General features: G+C 44.6%; 1 protein-coding gene across 3 annotated transcripts in view; it reads left to right on the plus strand.

Annotated features, from left to right (window-relative positions):
* The window catches only part of SQOR (sulfide quinone oxidoreductase), a 46,662-nt gene that overhangs the window by 6,494 nt on the left and 18,899 nt on the right, over positions 1 to 21,269 (plus strand). For all 3 annotated transcript variants that reach the window (XM_024761351.1, XM_024761352.1, XM_024761350.1), the window contains exons 2-3: positions 14,629 to 14,879; positions 17,676 to 17,846. In XM_024761351.1, coding sequence (XP_024617119.1) covers positions 14,646 to 14,879; positions 17,676 to 17,846 — 405 coding nt within the window. In that variant the 5' untranslated portion in view covers positions 14,629 to 14,645. The remainder of the gene's footprint in view (positions 1 to 14,628; positions 14,880 to 17,675; positions 17,847 to 21,269) is intronic.

A 21,269-nucleotide genomic window follows, 5' to 3' on the forward strand; every position in this document is an offset into this window, starting at 1 on the left:
AGGCCTAAACGAAGATTGCCCCATTTTCTTTATTTGTTAACAAAATAGTAATCCAGTTCCTGAATTCAATGGGGAGGTGAGCTGAGAGGAAGGGCGCCACCTGCCTAATCCCTTCTCCGGCTCAGCTCCTTCGGCTCCTTCGTTCTCAGGGCCCTCAAAGGGCGTGGTTTCCTTCTCTCTCACGCTGCTTTGGATCTTCACGGCACTCTGAGTCGTCCAGTACTGTTACTTACACTGTCTCTCCAGTATAGCCACCTGAACAAGGTCCCGGTTCACATCCTTCCTTCTTTATCCCCTATGGCTAATTTGTCACAAAAATTCCTTCAACATCTGTTTTGCATTCACACCTTCATCTCTGTTCTCATGTCTATTCGAAGCCCTTGCTGGTGCCTGAATTTCTGAATCAGCCATTTAATGGACCTTCATATTCCTGGTCTTCCCTGGGACAATAGACTCTTCTTATTCATCCCAGGTTCTGCAGTGCTTAGCACAGTGCCTGGGACATAGTAAACACTCAAAAATGCTGAACTCAACCGAATTGCTCTAAGTCATCCTTTCGACTCCCCCCCAGGGGGTCTTTTGCAGTTTCCTTAAGAACTTCCAAGGGCTCTCACTGCCTTTAGCAGGGACCACAGCTCATGTGCAGCTAGGGCTGAGCAGTAACAAAGGAGTATCGTAGGCCACGTGGGGCTGGGTGAGAGCTGGAACCTCGTGCAGGGTCTAGATGGGCAGTGATGGCTCAGCTCCAGCCAAGAGTTGACATGTGAGAAGGTGGGTTCAGATGTTGTCAGAGAAGCCAATAATCTGGAATCTCAAGGGTAAGATATCCAAAAATTTTAATGTTGGCACTAATTCAAAATTTAAGCAGAATTTGTGAGTCAAACAGAACACAGCTCTGGTCTGCATTGGGCCTGCAGGTTGCTACTTTGTGACCCCTAGACAAGATTATGAATTGTCTAGGATTAAGCTTCCAACCCCAAATTTTACTTAATATGCCTATACAGTCGTATTTCTCTGTCTTCCCAGTTGGCACCAGCTTAGGCTCTCTTCTCCTTGTCCACAGTTATGCCATGCTCATTCTAGCATTTGGGATTCTATCTCCCAAATCCCTAACTTGTCCCAAACTAGCCCAGACCGGCCCTTGCCTAGACTTCCCTGTTTCTGTCCACACAATGCCTCTCTCTTCAGCTGCCTAGATTCAACTTTGGCTCCGTCCCCACAGGGGCCCTTCTTACCTCTCATCCAGTCATTCTCTTTCCCTTACCTCTGTCTTATCTGAATCTTTATTTGTATTTCTTTTCTTTTCTTTTTTTTTTTTGCGGTACGCGGGCCTCTCACTGTTGTGGCCTCTCCCGTTGCGGAGCCCAGGCTCTGGACGCGCAGGCTCAGTGGCCATGGCTCACGGGCGCAGCCGCTCCGCGGCATGTGGGATCTTCCCAGACAGGGGCATGAACTCGTGTCCCCTGCATCGGCAGGCGGACTCTCAACCACTGCGCCACCAGGGAAGCCCTTTATTTGTATTTCTATTGCTAGCACTGAATCAGGCCCTTATCATTATACCTGGACCACTAGTCTCCTAACTGATGTCCAGAATTGGTTTTGTCTCTCTTTTGACTTAATTTTCTCCTGGACACTAGATTGATTTTCTCAAAGCTTTCCCCTCTGTTCTGAAAACTTTGATATATAAAGCCTCAGTTCCCTGGCATGGCCCTTTATAATCGGGCTATGATGTTTCTTTATTACCTACTCCTCTCAATATCAGTCATATCTGGTTGGCCTTCCCAGCTTATTAGTCAGGGTCTTGTGAAACACTTGGCACACTCAAACAGTGCTGTTAAGGGTTTAATGAAACAACTATTTACAAAGATGTGGGCAGGGTTGAAGGGAACCAACAAGAGTGGTGAAGCAATGGTATTGATTTGGGGCCTGAAGAAGCAAGTAGAGGGAGTGATTACTAGAACCCTGAGTCAGGGCGGTAGCTGAGGGGAAGGCCACCCCATAGGAACCAAGGCCTTCAGCTGGAGGAATTCAGCATTGCTCAGCTGAGGCTTGGCTGGGAGGGGTCTGGGGAATAAATATCCGAATTTCATTCTTTTCGCATCCTCTGATCTCCTGGTGCCTCCCACTGGCTGAATCCAACTGGAAGCCAGAGGACCAGGGAGGCCAGCTGATGCGCACCTCGCAGGTCAGCTCCCAGGGTTTGGAGAGGGCAGAGAAGGCTGGAGAGAGGTCTGGAGGGCAGTAGCCTACTCTTTGATTCATTTACCTATGCTGTTCCCTCCCATAGCATCTCCACTTGTCCAAATGCTGCCGATCTTTTACCTGCTGCTCAGATTCTGTTTCACCAAGTTTTCATTATTTCTTCTCTCCTCAAAACACCTAAGGTGTTTAGCTCATACTGATTACATTGTACTTTGCTTCTGCTAGTTAAATCTAAGATACGGGATATAAACCCAGATTTTTGGAAGCCAGCGCCAACTTTCCTTCCCCTAATCCAGAGATGATGTAGGTGGTGGAAAATACAGGTGCCTCATTTTCTGGCAACTGTCCCTGAGGAGGTGGCTAGAGAGTGCTGCACTCCTGGTAGGCTGCAGAGGTTTTCTGCCTGTTGCCACCAACTGTTTGGACCCCAGGGTTGACAAGAAGGGCCCAGATACTCGGTAAGTGTTGTGGGGATAGATGGGACCAGAGTTAGAACCAGAGTCTCCAACCATCAAGAGGTTTCAATCTCTCTGAGAAAACATATGCATCAAAATGCCAACAAATAACAGTGACCACAAGAAAGTTCCAAGAAGGGCAAGACAGGTACCATGACTTGTAGAACCAACCTGGGCTGGAGGGACTAGAGAAGCTGGGACTTGGACTGCACTTTGGGCCACGGCTAAGATGAGGAGACAGGAAGGGGCATTTCAGAAGGGAATAATAGCCGGGGGTGAGGGGCTAACGTGTGCTCCATTCCACTAGAATGTAAGTTCCATCAGTACAAGGACCTGATGTGACACGTTCACTGGTTTTTTTCCCAGCACAGCTCCTGGCGTAATGAAGGAGAGGATCTCAGTAATTGTCTTAGTCTGTTTGGGCAGCTATAACAAATACAGTAGCCCCCTGTTATCGGTGGGGGAATACATCCCAAGACCCATCCCCCTCTCCCCGCCCCAGTGGATGCCTGAAACCATGCATAGTACCGAATCCTGTATATACTATGTCTTTTCCTCTGTGTGCATACCTGTGATGATGTTTAATTTATAAATTAGGTACAGTAAGAGACTAACAACAACAATAAAATAGGGCAATTATAACAATGTACTATAATGACAGTTATGTGAATGTGGTCTTCAAAATATCTTGCTGTATGAAGTTAATGCCTTTTCCATCCTAACTAAGCACTTATCACACCGGGGCTGTAACTTTGGCAGTATGAGGTGCAACATCAATACTAACACGAATTTCTTTTTCCTTCTTCATAATTTCATGGATAGAAGATTCATTCCTACCGTAGACCTTAGCAAACTCAGTATATGATTTCTTTTATTTTCTTAAGTCGAGATCTTTCACCTTTTCAATTAAAGGGAGCATTTTACATCTTCTCTTTGACAAATCCAAATTGCCAGCATTGCTACTCTTGTGCTTTGGGGCCTTCATTAAGTGAAACAAGGGTGACTTGAACACAGCACTGAAATACAGTTGATCTGATAACCGAGGTGGCCACTAAGTGACTAAGGGGCAGCTTACTCTGGACAGAGTGACGATTGATGTCCCAGGTGGGGTGGAGTGGGATGGCGTGAGATTTCATCACACCACTCAGAATGGCATGCAGTTTTGAACTTACGAATTTTTTATTTCTGAAATTAAAATTTTAATTTCATTTAATATTTTTGGACTGACGTTCACTGTGGATAATTGAAACCACAGAAAGCAAAACTGTGAGTAAGGAGGGACTACTGTACCACAGACTGGGTGGCTTATAAACAACAGAAATTTATTTCTAACAGTTCTAGAGTCTGGAAAGTCCAAGATCAAGGTGCCAGCATAGTTGAGTCAGGGCCAATGTCTTTTCCCTGTGTCCTCACATAGTAGAAGGGGTGAGGGATCTCCCCGGACCTTCTTTTATAAGGCACTAATCCCATTCATGAGGGTTCCACCCTCATAACCTCATCACCCCCAAAGGCCTCACCTACTAATACCATAACCTTTGGGAGTTAGGATTTCAACATATGAATTTTGGGAGGGCACAAACATTTAGAGCATAGAATGAATTAGCAGATGGCTGGATTTCTTCAGTACCTTTGTATGTCAGATGTGTACACAGTGAATGAAGGTAGTACTTAATTAATTCAGAAACACTCTATTGAGTGTAGAGGAAAACACAAAGCACTAGGACACATCCCTACTCAAGCTAGAAAGGGAAAGATGTACACACATCTCACTACCTTTAACCTTCCAATATTTAAATTAGACATTCTAATGTTAAAAAAAACTTTCCCTTGGGGAATCCTGTAGTGGTCCAATGGTTAGGACTCCACGCTTCCACTACAGGGGGCCTAGGTTTGATCCCTGCTTGGGGAACTAAGATCCTGCAGGCCACACAGTGCGGCCAAAACCAACCAAACACCTTTGCCCTGAAATTTGGCTCACCTTATTATTGGCCTACCTTATCAGTAACTGGCAAGCTCTGCTGTTCTTCCATTAGCATCTAAAGCTAATAGACTGGGAATGGGACCAGGACTGGGTGGGGAAATTTCTGTTCATCTGCACAGGTCCTTGTATGTAGTAGGTACTCAACGAATACTTGTAGAAACATTCTTAGATACAGCAGAATTGTGGCCATGCAGATTTCATGTAACTCTTTCCATAAAGATATGATTGCACGTTTAGCATAGCTAAATGTAATTTAATCTGCATACCTTTTGTGTAGGAAATAAATCTGTAAATAAAAATATAGCTTAGGTGATGTTTTTTGAGCACTTCTGGCTGATGACACCTCTCTTTTATCAAGGATAAATGGCTAAAATATATGGGAAAACTTTCCTTGTTGGAGAAGATATCCCGTTTCAGTACATTAATAGAGTGGGACAAAAGAGAGGACCGCCCGGTGCTGTATTCTTCAGGAGTAATTATTGCATTACAAAATCATACCGTAGCTATGTTATTTAGTTGCAAAACTTGGCTCACTCACTCACATAATTATAGCATTCAACAGTAATATGTAATTAAATTGCTTTTTAAATGCCACCTGACAGTTCAGTGAGTTTGTAAGGAGAAGGAGTAGAGCAAAATTTGTTGAACATGTAAAATCTTCCATCTGACTGGACAGTAGTGAATGCACTTTAATGTAGTGTATTAAAATGTACCTGGGATTTGTTTTCAATGAGGCATGGTGAAACCAGCACATCAGGCGATGACCGCCACGAAGGACAAAGTTTTGACTCCGAGTTCCCTAGGAATGGGAGGCCTGGTACACCATGTACCAGGGCCGCATGGGGAAGCATGCAGCTTGGTCAGGAGGCAGAACAATTAAGGAAAACCTGTAATGTGGTTTTCATGAGGCAGGGGGAACAGGCGGACCAGGTTTGGGACTGGCTACTTTGAATAATTTTAGTGGGCTCTGGCGTATAGGGACGGCCCTAGTTGTCTGATGTCTGGTCCTGGGATGATTAGGGCAGAAGAATGTTGCCTTCTGGAATGTAAAAGCCAGACAGAGGAAGTGGTTCGGGTATGGACTCTGGGTTTGTTGGCTTTACTTATCAAAGGTGTGCTCCTAGACTGAGTTGTGTACTGTCTTTAGGAGTTGGTTAGCCCTGAGAGGGGCAGTCTCTTTAGGATTAACAAAGCCCCCAAATGTCAAACCATCATAAAATACAGAAATTAAAAACATGATTAATACAGTAGGATTTAGAATATCTCCAGGAAGGTTTCATGAAGTGTCTTATTCAATGCCATTGATAAGTGCCACAAATATGCCTACATACTTGCATGTACTTCAGATTGAGATGAGATCGCATTAAGGTACCATAGCATTTGGGGGGCAACGTTTGGTATTTTCCCGGCAATCCAGTCACAGTGACAATTTCCTCCCTGAGATTTTTTTCCATATTTGGACCTGCCCTTTTATAGTTTAAGTCAGAGGGTGTGATGGCCAATGTCATGTGTCAACTTGACTGGGCCACACGGTGCCCAGATGTTTGGTTAAACATTATTCTGGGTGTGTCTATAAGGGTGTTTCTGGAGGGATCAGTAGACTGGGGAAAGAAGATTGTCCTCCTCAGTGTGGGGAGTGTCATCCTATCAGTTGGAGGTCTGCATAGAGCAAAAGGGCTGACCCTCCCACGAGGAAGAGAGAACCCTTCCTGTCTGCCTGCCTCGACCTGGGACATTGGTTTCCTCCTGCCTTGGTACTTGAACTGAAACATCAGCTTTACCTGGGTCTTGAGCCCGCTGTTCCTTTGGACTGAAACTCCACCATTGGCTCTCCTGGATCTCCAGCTTGCTGACTGCAGATCTCGGGGCTTAGCCTCCATAATTGTGTGAGCCAATTTCCAGGAGTGCCCTTTGTATAATAGGGAAAGTGATGATGTTTGCTTTGGTTCTCTCCCTCTCTCGTTTCCATCCCCTCTGGTTTAATCCTGGTTTTGTCCTTTTTTGGCTGTGTGGCCTTGATGTAACCAGTCTCCTGGAGCCTCACTTTTTTCACCTGGTGAAATGGGGATGATATGTCTACCTCTAGTGCCTAGCACAGTGCCTGGCACATCAGAGTCTGAGATGGTACAGTGATGAGCCAGTTTTACAATAGGGGTCAGGATGTAGCTTCACATTGTCCAAAGTAGCCATGGTATGCTGGCAAGGGGTGGGAGGGGCTTTTGCAGAGAACTGGTAGAGGGCGGGACCAGGCCAGTTCAGTGAGTCCCAGAGGAGTGGGTGGGCAGAGTGCCCTAGAGGAGTGCAGTAGGCACTAGAGGTGGATTTACCCAGAAGCAAATGAAGTTTAAGCTTTTGGGCCTCTCTCTTGCACAGGGCTCTGTGGGTGCTGGGAGTTCCAGGAGCAGAGGGGTAGCCAGGTTATAACCAGAAAGCATTATGCTTATGTTTCTGGTAAACTGCCTAAAAGAGATCTCAGAAGAGTCTTGACTCACCAAGGATCCAGACATTTATTTGGATTTGTTTTCTCATTCCAAATTAATATTAACTATCTAATTTTGGATTTTGGGTCTCCAACGTGTATAGGCTTCAATGCCCATAAAACCTGGATCTGCCCCTGCCTGGAGGGCTGCCCTTCTGGGGGATGGCATGTGGAGCCCCAGCAAAGAGGTCATCTTGAGATTCGGAGCTGGGAGAAGGTCCAGACTGGGAGCTCTCCACCTCTGAATTGCAGGCTCCCGCTAATGCCTGCACTGCTGCTCCAAAGGGCATTCAGAAAAAGTTGCTGTTCACGGAAAGGACTCACTGTAGCTCTGACCCTGCTGAAGATTCAGGTGACCTTTGGAAGATCACCTCGGTCCTCTGAGCCTCAGTTTTCCCATTTGTAAAGTGGTATCGATACCTCCAGTGTAGACTCAGGTATGGGTCCTGTGAATTGTAAAGCTCTAGGCACTTGGGAGGGAAGTATTGTAATTGTGTTGCTACTACTTGTATATCTGTTGTCTTGCTATTACTTGAAATATACTTAGACCTTAACATTTCAGTGACTAAAGAGCAAAGGTAATGTCCACCCTGACACACTGTTTTTTGATTTCTGCTTTTTGCTGTTTCATTCATTCGTTCATTTTAATTTTTTATTGAGGAGACTTTCCAGCATATACAAAAATTCACAGATTACCACAAGGAATGCCCATATATATGTCCATCAATTGGCTTCAGATTATTATCAACTCTGAAATAATGCCATTTGCAGCAATGTGGATGGACCTAGAGATTATCATACTAAGTGAAGTAGGTCAGACAGAGAAAGACACATAACATATGATATCACTTATATGTGGAATCTAAAAAAATGATACAAATGAACTTATTTACAATTACAAAACAGAAGTAGACTCACAGACGTAGAAACCAAACTTATGGTTACCAAAGGGGAAAGGGGGGGCAGGGATAAATTTGGAATTTGGATAAATTTGTATTTGGCAACAGATACAGACTACTATATATAAAATAGATAAACAACCAGGACCTACTGTATAGCACAGGGAACTATATTCAATATCTTGTAATAACCTATAATGGAAAAGAATCTGAAAAAGAATGTATATATATATACATATATATAAAATGGAATCACTTTGCTGTACACCTGAAACATTGTAAATCAACTATACTTCAATTAAAAAAATTATTATCAACTCATGGCCAATCTGATGTCATCTACACTCCTACCTACTCACCTCCTGTAATATTTTTGAGCAAATTCCAAATCATTTAAACTGCAAGAATCCCAGTATTTTAAAAATTTAAGGGCCCATAAAAACTTACATCAATACTATTATTCTACCTCACTCATCCCCCAAAAAACTTAAAATTTTTTTCTTCCAATTTGTTTAGTAAGCTAAAATTTAGTATCATATATTCCCTCCCAACTCACTCCCTGGGGCATAAGTTACTTTACATTTGAATTAAATAAAATTCAGCTGATAGGCATTTTCCCTGAATTATCTCTTAGGTCTAACACTGTGAGAACTCAATTGAGGAGTAAGTTTGAATTAAACTCTGCTCTTTAATCAGTGAGGTGACCTTAGGCAGGTGCTCTAACTTTACACTAAACCTCAATTTTCTCGTCTGTAACATGGGGATACTAACACCCTCTTTACAAAGTTATTGTCTCTGAGACAGCATAAGTACAACTCGTAAACATTCAGTAAATGTTAGCTGCTATTATTATGATAGTTTCTCCCTACTTTTTCTTATCGAGCCCTGTCTTCTGGAAGTAATTTTGTTGAGAGATGTAAATAACTGATGATAGCCTTGGCTGATTTAAGTTAAAAGGCCCAGCAAGCCCAAGGGGGAGGAGCTAATGGAGGAGGAAGAGCCTTCCAGGAGTCTTACCACCTGGGCACTAGGTGTAAGCCCAACCCATGCTGTGTAGACAAGGTTCACTTGTGTCTCAGAGACTGGGACCCACAGGGATCCAGACTCTCAGGACATCACAGCTCAGCATAAGCTTGGCTGGGAAGCTGGAGGTCCAGAGGTCAGGTAGGAGGAATGGGGTGGGTGGTGAGAGGTGGAGGCTGTTCATTGTCTGTTTTCCTCTTTGATTTTTGAAGTTTTCTACAAAGACGATATAATAAAGGTTGGCCTTGTAGTTATTGAAACCGAAAGCAATGAGGGCCCAGCCTGGCATGGGCTTGAGATAAGACAGTTGTGACCCATACAAAAACCCCCTGTTTCCTCAAGAGCAAAAATAGCTGAAAGGTTGGCTAAGTCTTGCTGGCCTGTTGGGTCTTTCATTAAGATGCTCTGAATAATCCTTGTTTAGAGGCCAGCTCTTTTTGAACTGGGCCAAGTGTCCTAGCTGACACCCGGTGAGTGGCATGCACGTGGCATAGGATTAGAGAGCTCTCGACACTGGCAGTCTGTGGCTTGTCCCAGAAAGGCTGGCTGTGAGAGGTGGGGGAGTCCCAAAGACTTGTCTAGACCAGGGGGTCTGGAGTCAGCAGCCAGCGATGTAAGTAGGAGATGCCTAGCAGGCTGTATTATTTTTCAATCAGCAGGGATTTTACTTCAGTCAGACTACAGCTATAACAAAGCATTTATTTTGATTCTTTGAAGGAAGCCCTCAATTGATTTAGCATTAATTGAATTTTTATCTAACTTAAAAGCATGACGTTATTTAACTAGGACATGTATTTGTTATATGAAATACATTTTTTTCAATTAAATAAATGTGCCACTTGTTAAATGAAAGTTAACTGTGCCCTATTTATTGATTCTTTTAAAAAGTGGGTGTTTCACCTTGTAAGAGGGTAGAGAGAAAGCAGCTGCATTCGTCTGCATCGTTAGTGGGTAATTCTTATTTCTTAACCTAACAGGTAGATGTGTTTCAGGCTACCTTCTAGGGAGACTCAGAGACTTAGATTTATGCTCCTTAGTTATTTTGTTGACAGAGGTTTTTTATTTCTTTTCTGTTGACTTCAGGGTCAAGTTTGGCCTTTCCTTTTTTTTTCATTCTGGTTAAGATTGTGTGACCTGCTTCCTTCAATTGTCTGTGTTCTTGATTGTTGCTCCAGACTTGGTTTAGGTCAATGTCAGAAATTTCTCTTGGTTCCTGTCGATATTTTCTGACACTACTTCTAACACCACGTGTATGTCTTTTCCAACACCAGCCAGTTCTCTGACACCAACTGGGTGTTCAACAGTTCAGTTCTGATGTTAGCTCCCAGAGCTGCAAATGGCATCCCAGGCGACCCACACTTCTGCCTGCCTGACTACAAATTTTGGGGCTCCCAGGATGCCCTCTTAGGTTTGATAATTTGCTAGAATGACACACAGAACTCAGGAAAACACTTCACTTATGCTTACCAGTTTCTTATAAAGCTTATTTCAACTCAGGAATGGCCAAATGGAAGAGATGCGTAGGGCAAGGTATGGGCTGGGGTGGGGAGAGAGGGTGGGGGGGTGCCACAGAGCTTCCATGACCTCTCTGGGTGTGTCACCACCCTCCCAGGACTTCAGCACGTTCACCAACCCCGAAGCTCTCAGAATCTCATTGTTCAAGAGGTTTTTTTTTTTTTAATTTTATTTATTTATTTTTGGCTGTGTTGGGTCTTTGTTGCTGTGCGCGGGCTTTCTCTAGTTGCAGCGAGCGGGGGTTACTCTTCCTTGCGGTGTGCGGGCTTCTCATTGCGGGGGCTTCTCTTGTTGCGGAGCATGGGCTCTAGGTGCGCGGGCTTCAGTAGTTGGGGCACGCGGGCTCTAGAGCGCAGGCTCAGTAGTTGTGGCGCCTGGGCTTAGTTGCTCCACGGCATGTGGGATCTTCCTGGACCAGGGCTTGAACCCGTGTCCCCTGCACTGGCAGGCGGATTCTTAACCAGTGTGCCACCAGAGGAGTCCCTGTTCAAGAGTTTTTATAGAATTCAATCTCCAGCCCCACTTCCTCCCAGAGACTGGGGGCGGGGCTGAAAATTCCAACCCTCTAATGACATGTTTGGTCTTTCTGGTGAACGGCCTCCATCGTGAAGCTATCTAGGGGTCCCATCCTGAGTCGCTTCATTAACATTAACAGTTATGGTTGAAAGGGGCTCCTTATTATTATTTGCTATTGAATAACAACTCCTGTCACCCAGGAAATTCCAAGGGTTTTAGGAGCTTTGTACCATGAACAGGGAATAAAGTGCAAATATATATATTTTATTATACCACAGTTGCAGAGTGGGATACTAAAAAAATATGATTATGCATTATTGTCCTGGGTTTTTTCTGGTCTTTGACTTTGTATCATGCCCTACCTTCTCCACAAATAGCATTAGATTGTGGTTCTGGTTTTTCTGATCCGAAAGTGAGGATGACATTACATTGTTAGAATGGGAGTGTTCCTGAGATTTTTCAAGTGTTTTCAAGCTTGGAACATTTCCTCTAACACGTTCTTTTATGTTTGTGAAATTTTTGTTTATGGTTCACAAGTGAAATTTGACTGCAAAGACCAGGATATTCTGCTTGATGACTGTTTTTAATGAAGTTGATAGAACTGGTTCAGAGGACTTTGTGTTTATTTACACTGAATCCAGAAATAGGCTATGGGTAACTGCTGAAATAAAACAGAACTAGCCTTCTTGGCTGAATGAGGGAAGTATTTGCATAAACTCGTCCTCTTTCAAGAGGAGAACCATGGGGTATTAGGCTGGAAGGGAATTAGGAGGTTGAAGAGCCTCAGATGGCGTGGTTGGAAAGCAGAAACTTAGCCAGGCCTCCTTTTAGATCATTATTTTGTAACTCTTTCCATGGAGTTAAGATGTTGTGTCAGGACCATGAAAAAGTGGTTTCCCTAAAAGGCAAGTGAGGAGTTTTGCTGTGATTCTGTTGTTCTGTGGACATATAGAAAGGCAGGATGTGATGACTGTCTATTCACCATAAAATATCTTCTTCCCTAGCAAACAGCAATATCCTAGTTGGTGATTTCCTCCACTCCTCAATGATTAAGAAACAAAGAACAAACAAACAAAAAACCCAACCAAACAAATAAAACCAAATTGAGTGATTTTTAAAATTTAAAGCTCATTAAAGAAAACGTGAGAAAAGCACATGCAAAGAAGAGGGAAAAAATCAATTATAGTGTTATCAAAACATTGCTAATATTTAGGTGTCAGTACCGTGCAAAAAATGGTTTCCCTTTTGTGGGAAGTGTGGAAAAGATATCTGGATTTTTTTCATTTAAGATTATCATGTAAGCACTGTTTTGTTGTTATTGATAGAGATAATAGATATAGTGGTTTAAAGCAGAGGCTCTGGCACTGAAGTGCCCAGGTTCAAATCACAGCCCACCATTTGTGAGCTCCCTGCCTCAGTTTTATCATCTGTAAAATGGGGATGATAATGACAGCCATCTCACAAGTTAAATGTTTATGTAAAGGACTTAGTACATGTTTGTTATTGTCATCAAAATAGATTTCATTATTATAACATTAATATATGTGTACAGTAGAGATTTTATAAGATGCAGAAGAAATCAAAATCACCCATTATTCTAAAACCCAGAGAAAAACCACTTACCCAGTGTTAACATTTTGCTATTTTTTTAAAATACACTTTCTCTTACATAGTTGAGCTCATGTTGTAATTCCAGTTTATATCCTGATCGTTACGTAATTAGTCTGGAAAAGGCTAATTATGTAAACATAATTTGAAAAGACTACATAGGTCATCTTGTGTAACCATATTTTACTTAACCCTTCCCCAAAGTTTTAACAAGCAGATGGCTATTCCTGCCCATCTCCCCGCACCCCCCAGCCATATTTAAAAGAGAAGTAATCATAAATTAGCCTTGGCTAGAATAGTCTGGAGCCTGAGCCTTCCTTGGCCAGTGTGGAGCCTGCAGTTGTTTTTTCTGTAACCAGGACGTAATCAGGTCCAATCCACAAACCAGTTAACTCAGGGTTGAATGTATTATGAATGAATATGTGAGATATATCTTGGTAAAGATTTGTCTTCTTAAGTATTAGAGGTTAATTCCTTAGAACAGAGTCCCAGAAATGGAAATGCAGGGTCAAAGGATGAGAAATGTTTTCTATAAGGGTCATACTGATTTAAACTTGTGGCAACAGTGTATGAGCCTGCCCCACTTTCTGTAGCCCCCATGTCCCTTCCCCCAGCTCTGGGTTGCTTTTCAGATCTGAAATATTGAGGAAATTGTCAGGGGTTCCAAAACACTGGAGTAGAGTTAATCTTAATTAAAATCATCACTCCGGCCCCTCCTTCTCACTCCTCCAGGGCACTTCTTTCTTCCTTTCCTTTTTCCTCCCAGCTTTCTCTAATTCCCTCGTGTAGCCTTCCTCTTCTCCACTGGAGGGGCGGGGGAGTCATATAATTAAGTTGTTCCCGTTAAGAAGTTGGTGAACTTAGCAGCTAGAAGTGTTATTCCCCAGCTGGGTACTTGCATTTTAATAAAGGGTTCCTGGAGCATTGTTGAACCCACAGGACTGAGCTTGACGGTGGAATTTGGGGTGCTGTAATACGCAGGGAGGGAGATATTTTGGTCTGGACCCCTCAAGTTATACAATAGACTGTATCCAAGACGTAAGGCCGGATCTATGGATGGGATGACGCCAAGGCCAGCTTCTGAGACGCCTTCATTTCCTCACTGCCAAAGCATCAGCTGCTCAGAGCAGAAACACCTTTTCCTAAAGGTTAAAGTGTGTCTCTTGGAAAAACTACTCGGGGAGATTATTTACCGAATTGGGTGGACATAATAAAAGACTAGTCAGCAGCATATGCAAATTCTTTTCATAAAATATAACTTTATGATACCAGGCAGGGCTCCTTTTATGGCTTTTGCATCATCTGGTTGAAACTGCCAAAGATATGGAGGGCCTCTGCTTATGTGTCTGTAGTCAGTGATTTAAATCGTGTGTCGCTGGGCAGGCAGATCCGGGTACTACTTAGTGGGGCTGAGGCTCTGATTACCTTGGCCTGAACTCTGAGCTGCAGAGAAGGTGGGTTTCTTGCTGGACTCTTTCTGTTTCAGCAAGGTCTCAGGTGCCCTTTGTGGCAAGGGATTGTTCAGGTGTCTACCTGTAGACTCATACATATTTGGTGGACTGAAAAGCCAAAGGAAGAATTGAGGAATGTGCCTGAGAGGAGAAGGATGACAGCGGGATACTGTAGATGATGCCCTAGCTTTAGGGAGGGACAAGGAGAGGTACAGGCACATTATGAGGAGAACTTAAAAGATGAGACTTACTTGGTTCAAAGTCTGAGATGTCCTGCAAGGAGGAGGAGAGGGAGAAAAGGAAAGCTTAGCCAATTGTTAGCCATCTGTGGAGCATTCCCAAGAAGCTCTTGACCACAGCCAGGTGGGGAGGTGGTGTTGAAACGGCGGCAACCAGCTCGAGCCGGCCAGATGCCAGCCTCCCCTCCCTCCCTGAATGAAAATGCTTTGGTCCCATAGTGGCTCCTTCCTTACACAGAGCCTTGTCTGTTCCCTTCTAGCCTGATCCAGCCTGAAGATGACCCCGCTGGCCGCTGTGGTGTCCGGCCCCCGTGTCCGACTCTTTGCCTGCCTCCTCAGGCTGGGCTGTCAGCAGGCCAAACCACTCCAGCTTCACACAGGGGCCAGCCTCGCAGCCAAGAACCACTATGAGGTGCTGGTGCTGGGTGGGGGCAGTGGTGGGATCACCATGGCTGCCCGCATGAAGAGGAAAGTGGGCGCAGAGAATGTGGCCATCGTTGAGCCCAGCGAGGTAGGTCTCCCCCTTTTGAGTGCGTGCATGTGTGCGTGTGTGTGCGTGTGTGTGCGTGTGTGTGTGTGTGTGTGTGTGTGTGTGTGTGAGATGCACATGCATGCGTAGGTGAGGGGCTGGGTTGGGGATGACTGTCATGCCTAGGCCACTGTGTTCCCAGGTTAGTGCTTCTCTTTCTGGGCACAAAAAGCAGGTTGTCCAAAAGAATCGGGAGAAGGTCGGGGGAGGGAGAGAGCGAGGACAGATCTCTTGGTTTATGTTCTCTCTTTTAGTTTCTTAGGGCTGCCATAACAAATTACCATAAAGGGGGAGGCTTAAAACAACAGATACTTTATTCTTTCGCAGTTCTGGAGGCTAGAAGTCCAAAACCAAGGTGTTAGTAAAGCCATGCTCCCCTTGAAGGCTGAGGGGGAAGGGGAAGCTGTCTCATGCCTCTCTCCTAGTTTCTATGGTTGTGGACAGTCCTTGGTGTTCCTTGGCTTGTTGTAGATCACTCCAGTCTCTGCCTCTGTTTTCACACGGCCTTCTCTCTGTGTGGCCCTAGTGTCTTCACATGACCTACTTATAAAGACACCAATCATTGGATTAGACATTAGGCAGTCTGATGGATAGATATTAGAGAGTCAAGGACATTCTAATCCAGCGTGACCCCATCTTAACTTGATTACATCTGCAAAGACCCTATTTCCAAATAAGGTCACGATCGCAGGTCCTGGGGTTAGGACGTCAGCATATTTTTTGGAGAGAAACAATTCAACTCGTGTCATCCTCCACCTTCAGTCTCATGTCCAGAGGAAAATCAGTGGCCGTTGCACTTTCCTTTCCCTGTTCCAGTCTGGAGAAAGGGTGATGAGTTGAGGGGCGGTGGGGAAAAGGTGAAAACCCACTGAAAAGGTGTCAGTGGGCTTGAGAAATTTAAGTGTAAGAGATTATAAACAGATTATAAAGCAGAAAAAGGTAGCAGACACGAGGTGGGAAGTTGGGAAGTGTTTGTAAGGCACTATTTCATGAAAAATATTTTAAGATTGTCCAAAGCTTCAAAAAATAGTCAAGAGTTTTGGCGGTTGGCTTAATGTTTCCTAAGGAGCTGGGTGTGCACCAGTGGGAAGCTGTATCTTTGGGAGGAAAAAGCAAAATGGATCTGGTGCTGGTTTGGTGGAGAGGGTAGGGCAAGAAAGGCACAGTCCTTTTCAGGAAGTCTTCCCAGTACCAAACGAGGCTGCCCAGGGCTTTTTGCAATCTCCAACTGATACGTTGTGATTTGTGGGGAGACTGGAGGGCACTCTCCGTCTATTTCCTTTTAAAAGTGACTTTAATTCAGGGACAACATTTTAAATGACAGTGGTCTGAGAGCTGTATCAGGTGGCCTGTGGTGGATTGTAGCTAACCCACGGAAGGCCTCCCAGTGGGGCTACTCTTTGTGATGAGACAGGCCCCTCCAAGGCACTGGACACAATTCAGGAGGCCAGAATGGAGTCTGTCCTGCTCTGTGAGGACGTGCATGACAGGGGCTGTCACAGGAGCTGCCAGCGGCTCAGGCCTTTGGCACTTTCTCTCCTGTGTCTGGTTTAGTGATTGCTAGAGCTCGTGCTTGTTTGCAGTCTAAAAAATAATCCGAGTTTGTATTTTCATTCCCTTTTCTGTTCAAGATGGACTTGAAGTCGTTGAGCTCTCACAACTGGAGCTCTCACAACTGGAGACCTCTAACTCCCTTATCTTTTTTTTTTTTTTTTTCGGTACGCGGGGCTCTCACTGCTGTGGCCTCTCCCGCCGTGGAGCACAGGCTCCGGATGCGCAGGCTCAGCGGCCATGGCTCATGGGCCCAGCCGCTCCTCAGCATGTGGGATCTTCCTGGACCGGGTCACGAATCTGTGTCCCCTGCATCGGCAGGCGGACTCTCAACCACTGCGCCACCAGGGAAGCCCTAACCCCCTTATCTTTGATTCCATGCATTATGTATGGCTGTAGGGAGATTGCAGAGCTGTTCCTTATGTCCCCTTCACTCTCTGGGGGTGTTAGCAATTCTGTCTGGCCAGTATGAGGCGTTTTGACAAAGTTGAGATCTGTTAGTCCCCCGGTCTGCTCCATGGATGTATTGGAATTCTCAGAGACCATTAAGCCAATATACCCTTTGGCCCCAAGCCTAGAACTTTCACAACTAACTGAGATCAAGAGTGGACCATCTGAAGCAGAAGAACTCCAGAAAACACTGGAAGTTTGGGTATCCTGGTGGGATCTGATGCCTCTGAGAAAGGAGAAGAGGGATCCTAGTGCTGATAGGGGATGTCTGTAGTCCTCCCCATGGGCTTGGGAAACACAGTGGGAAGTTAATGAAGTTTTGAGCATCCGCAAAGCGGCAGTAAACTTTTCAGACTCACCTCACAAATTTCTGAGGAACCGTATTTAGGTTTTTGGGCTTACTTTTTCTTTATATCCGTGCACATAAATGGATTAATAATGTGTGTGTGTTCGTATGCGTGTATATGTAACATGTACATGTTAAACAGCAAACCTGCTTTAAGCAATAAATAATACAGTGCTCACTAAAGATAGTTTATGGCTTTTTTCGCTGATCTTGGCAGAATTCTTTTGTAGGTGACTGCCCTTCAGAGCTTAACACAGTAGGAGACGTCAGTGGAGTCGGTGGGGGGAAGACTAACCTTCTGGAAACTTTTCTCTGTGATGCTCCAAGGGTCTGGAGGGAAGAACTGAGAGAGTCTAGCTCATGTACTTTGAGCTATGACCCTTTTGATCGGCCTCACACTGAAATGAATCTCCCAATACTTTGTTTCTTAGAGACATTTCTACCAGCCAATCTGGACCCTGGTGGGAGCTGGTGCCAAACCATTAGCCTCATCTGGCCGTCCCACAGCGAGTGTGATTCCATCTGGTGTAGAGTGGATCAAAGCTAGAGTGGTTGATCTGAACCCAGACAAGAACTGCATCCACACAGACAACGACAAGGAGGTAACCGTCTGGGTCCTTTGGCTTTTGTTAACCTGAGGGCTTGTATTGAACGCACAGCCATTATCAAACTGGACAGCTTCATGGTAAGAGGGCAGTATACGTGTGCGTGTGTGCATGTGCGTGTGTGCTGAATACTGCATGAGATGGGAGGGGGTGTGGGGAATGGAGGATGGGATAGATGGAAGGACTGAGAGATGAATTAATAAATGAACAATGAAGACACGTATTTATTGAACACCACTGTTTGTCCTATTGCTTGGTACAGTATCATATGCCTGGATTTTTTTGCACAAATACTACTGCTCTGTGTGAAAATACCAGGTACCTCCCTCCTTTTTCCTTTGAAGCAGCCAGCCTCTCTATCTGACCCTGGTCCTGCAGAGGAAGGGGGTGTTGGGAAGTATCCATCCCAGTCACACTCGGGGGAGCTCTGCCAGAGCTGTTAGGGAACCGTGTGACTGCGGTGGTGCCAGGGCTGAGAATTGCTGCCGCTGCAGCTTGCGGCTCATGGTTGCTCTGCACCATTTAGAAGTCTCCTCCCACCCCCACCACACAGGGATCACAGCTTTTCAGCAACTGCAGCCCCTGTGTCTGACTGAGGGGATGAGGGCAGGATGGTGAGAAGACAGGCTTAGGAGCCATCGGGGCATCGTGTCCCCTCGTCTGCTGCTGAGCCCAGGACAGCCATCGTGCCGCACAGCCCTGTTCCGGGCTCCCATGGTTCTTGGGCCCCCAGGGTGTTATTGGCCTTAATATCCTGACCCGGCTCCCTCCAGACTGGGCACTCCAGCATTTTCACAGAACTGTGGAATCTGAGAGTTGGTGGGAATCTTTCAGATCCAACCCCTTGCTCTAAGCAGGGACCATTGGCGCCAGGCATTCTCAGCCTTTCCTTAGGTCATGGATCTTTCTGAGTGTGGATCTTAATTAGCCCAGTCTAGAAAATGCATATATGTACCTAATTTTGCATTTAATTTCAAGGAGTTCAGAGATGGTTTGCAGCCTTTCCCTGAGCCCAGATCAACCCTGAACCAACCCTCCTTCCCCGCTTCCTTCCTCCCTCCTTCCCCACCCTCTCTCCCTCCCTTCCTTCCTTCCTTCCTCAATATTTATTAAGCATTATTATAACCTAGGTACAGTTTTAGGGATATACAAGTGAACGACAATAGACAAAAATCCTTATTGTCCTGGATTTTATGTTCTAGTGGAGGAGGACATACAATAAACAGTAGACATAATAAGTTATATAATGTGTTAGAAGGTGATGAATATTAATTTAAAAAAATAGAGCCGAATTACTGGGATTGGGGCACGTGGGGTAGGGGGTTGAATTTAAAATGGGTTAGTATTTACACTCTCCAGGGCCAGGGACTTCTCTGACAAGTTATCCCTCTTCATTTTTTATAGACAGACAGGTTATATGAAAGTTCTGCCTTTAATGAGTCAGAATCTACCTCCCTGTAACCTCTTTTTTGTTCTTTCTTGGGCCAGGGTGTTAGTGGCCATAATACTGTTCTTGTCCCTTATTCTTCCTACAGTGTGGGAGAGAAGGCCTTCTCTCTTTTCTGTGGAGAAACCCTCCAACTATTTGAAGGTGGCTCCTAGAGTCTGTGTCAGTCTTCTCCTCAGGTAGACTTGTCCTCCTGTCTCCACTTTCCTCAGATTTCATGAGCTCCAGCCCTCTCACTACCCTCTTTACCCTGCTTGAGACAGCATCTGGCTTGTTTTGCCCCCATGATCCATGGCCCCTAGAGGTGCCTGGAAGAGTAGCCAACACTACAGAACAGCCCAGAATAGAGTGGGACATTCTCTCCCACAACTAGATAGAATCCAAGCTAGCATTTGCCAAGTTATCACGGTGCTGATTCATGCTGGGCTAGAGGTCAGTTCAAACCACTGGGTCTTTTTTTCGCATGATCTACTGTCAAGTCAAGCATCCCCCATCCTAAAATCTATACATACATATTTATTTATTTACATTAAGTTAAAAAGTTTATATGTTATATATGTATTATTTTCTCCCTGTTGAAACACGTCCATATTTTCCCCAGCATGTCCAGGAGAGCAGACTGGATTAAATACAAGATAGTTCTCAATTCACAGGATTGAGTTTTGGGGCTCATTTCCCTTGCCAGTCTGCTGCCAGCTCATGGGACCAGCGGACTTGTATCTTCTAATACACATCCCGCTTTGGTACAGCAGTGCCTGCCTCCTAGTCAGACCCCTTTGCATTATAGGAATAGCTCGGAGTCCTCTGTGATTGGGTTTGTGTGTATCTTAAGGAACATAAACTTGTCTTATCTCTTGAGAATGAGAGGCACTGAGAGGTGCTCTCACTTCTGAGTCCTGCTTCGACATCTAAGGCCTAGACCCTTGGGAGAGTTGTAGAGTCTTGTTCTAGGGCTGTGAAAGAAGTTGGTATTAGTTGGTGAGACTCTTCTCCGAGATTTTTTAAGCAAAAATATTCCATAGCCACAGAAATCTACATATAACGTCTCTTCTTCTTGGTTTTGGTTCACCCTCCCAGCCTGCCTGGATCTTTTAGATTTTTGATTCAGACATCCAGTTAGCAATTTTTCCTTGCCATTATCCATGATGGTTTCATTTAAGTTCAAGGTTTTAATTCTTTAACATGCCCCTAGAGAACTTTTTTCTAGCTTACATAAATCAATCAATATTCTTTTGAAAATATTAAAAAATTTACCAAATCATTTCCATTCTTTGTTTACACTTTCCTATCCTATTTACAATGTGAGGGTACTGCTGAAATCTAGCCTCAGTGTGTCTGTGTCTCTGATTTTTCCCTGATTCAGAGTTCTGTTTGTTTGGAATGTGTCTCCCAGGCCCCACGTAGACTGGTCCTTGCTCCTTCTCCAGATTTAACCTGATTCTGTTCTCTTCCTTGTTCCTACTCCAGCACACTGACCTCTCATTTCCTCAAATACTTTGGCCTCCTTCTTCCCCAGGACATTTGCACATGCTGCTTCCACCTCTTACCCTAGCTAACTCCTGCTTATTGTTAGCTTAGAGATGACATCTTCAGACAAGCCTTCCCTGATCTACAAGACTAGTCAGGTTCCCCCTTGACATGCCATCACAGCATTCTGTGGTTTAGTAATTGTTTGTGTGATTATCTGGTAATGTCTGTCTTGCCCACTAGACTGAGTTCCTGGAGGGGTAGGAACTGGGTCTTTCCTGTTCAGCGTTGTATGTCCAGGACTTAGCACAATATCTGTCACACAGAAGGTGTTCAGTAAATCTTTGTGATCTAGTTGTGCCTCAGTTTCTTCATCTGTAAAATGGTACTACTAATAATACCTACTTCATTGGGTTGCTGTGAGGATTAAATGAATTAAAACATAAAACATTCATAACAGTGCCTTGTACAGAGTGAATGCTGAAGAAATGTTGCTGTTATTAATT

This window comes from Neophocaena asiaeorientalis, unplaced genomic scaffold (genome assembly GCF_003031525.2).
Source record: "Neophocaena asiaeorientalis asiaeorientalis breed wild unplaced genomic scaffold, Neophocaena_asiaeorientalis_V1.1 scaffold713, whole genome shotgun sequence".
NCBI classification, from domain to species: domain Eukaryota; kingdom Metazoa; phylum Chordata; class Mammalia; order Artiodactyla; family Phocoenidae; genus Neophocaena; species Neophocaena asiaeorientalis.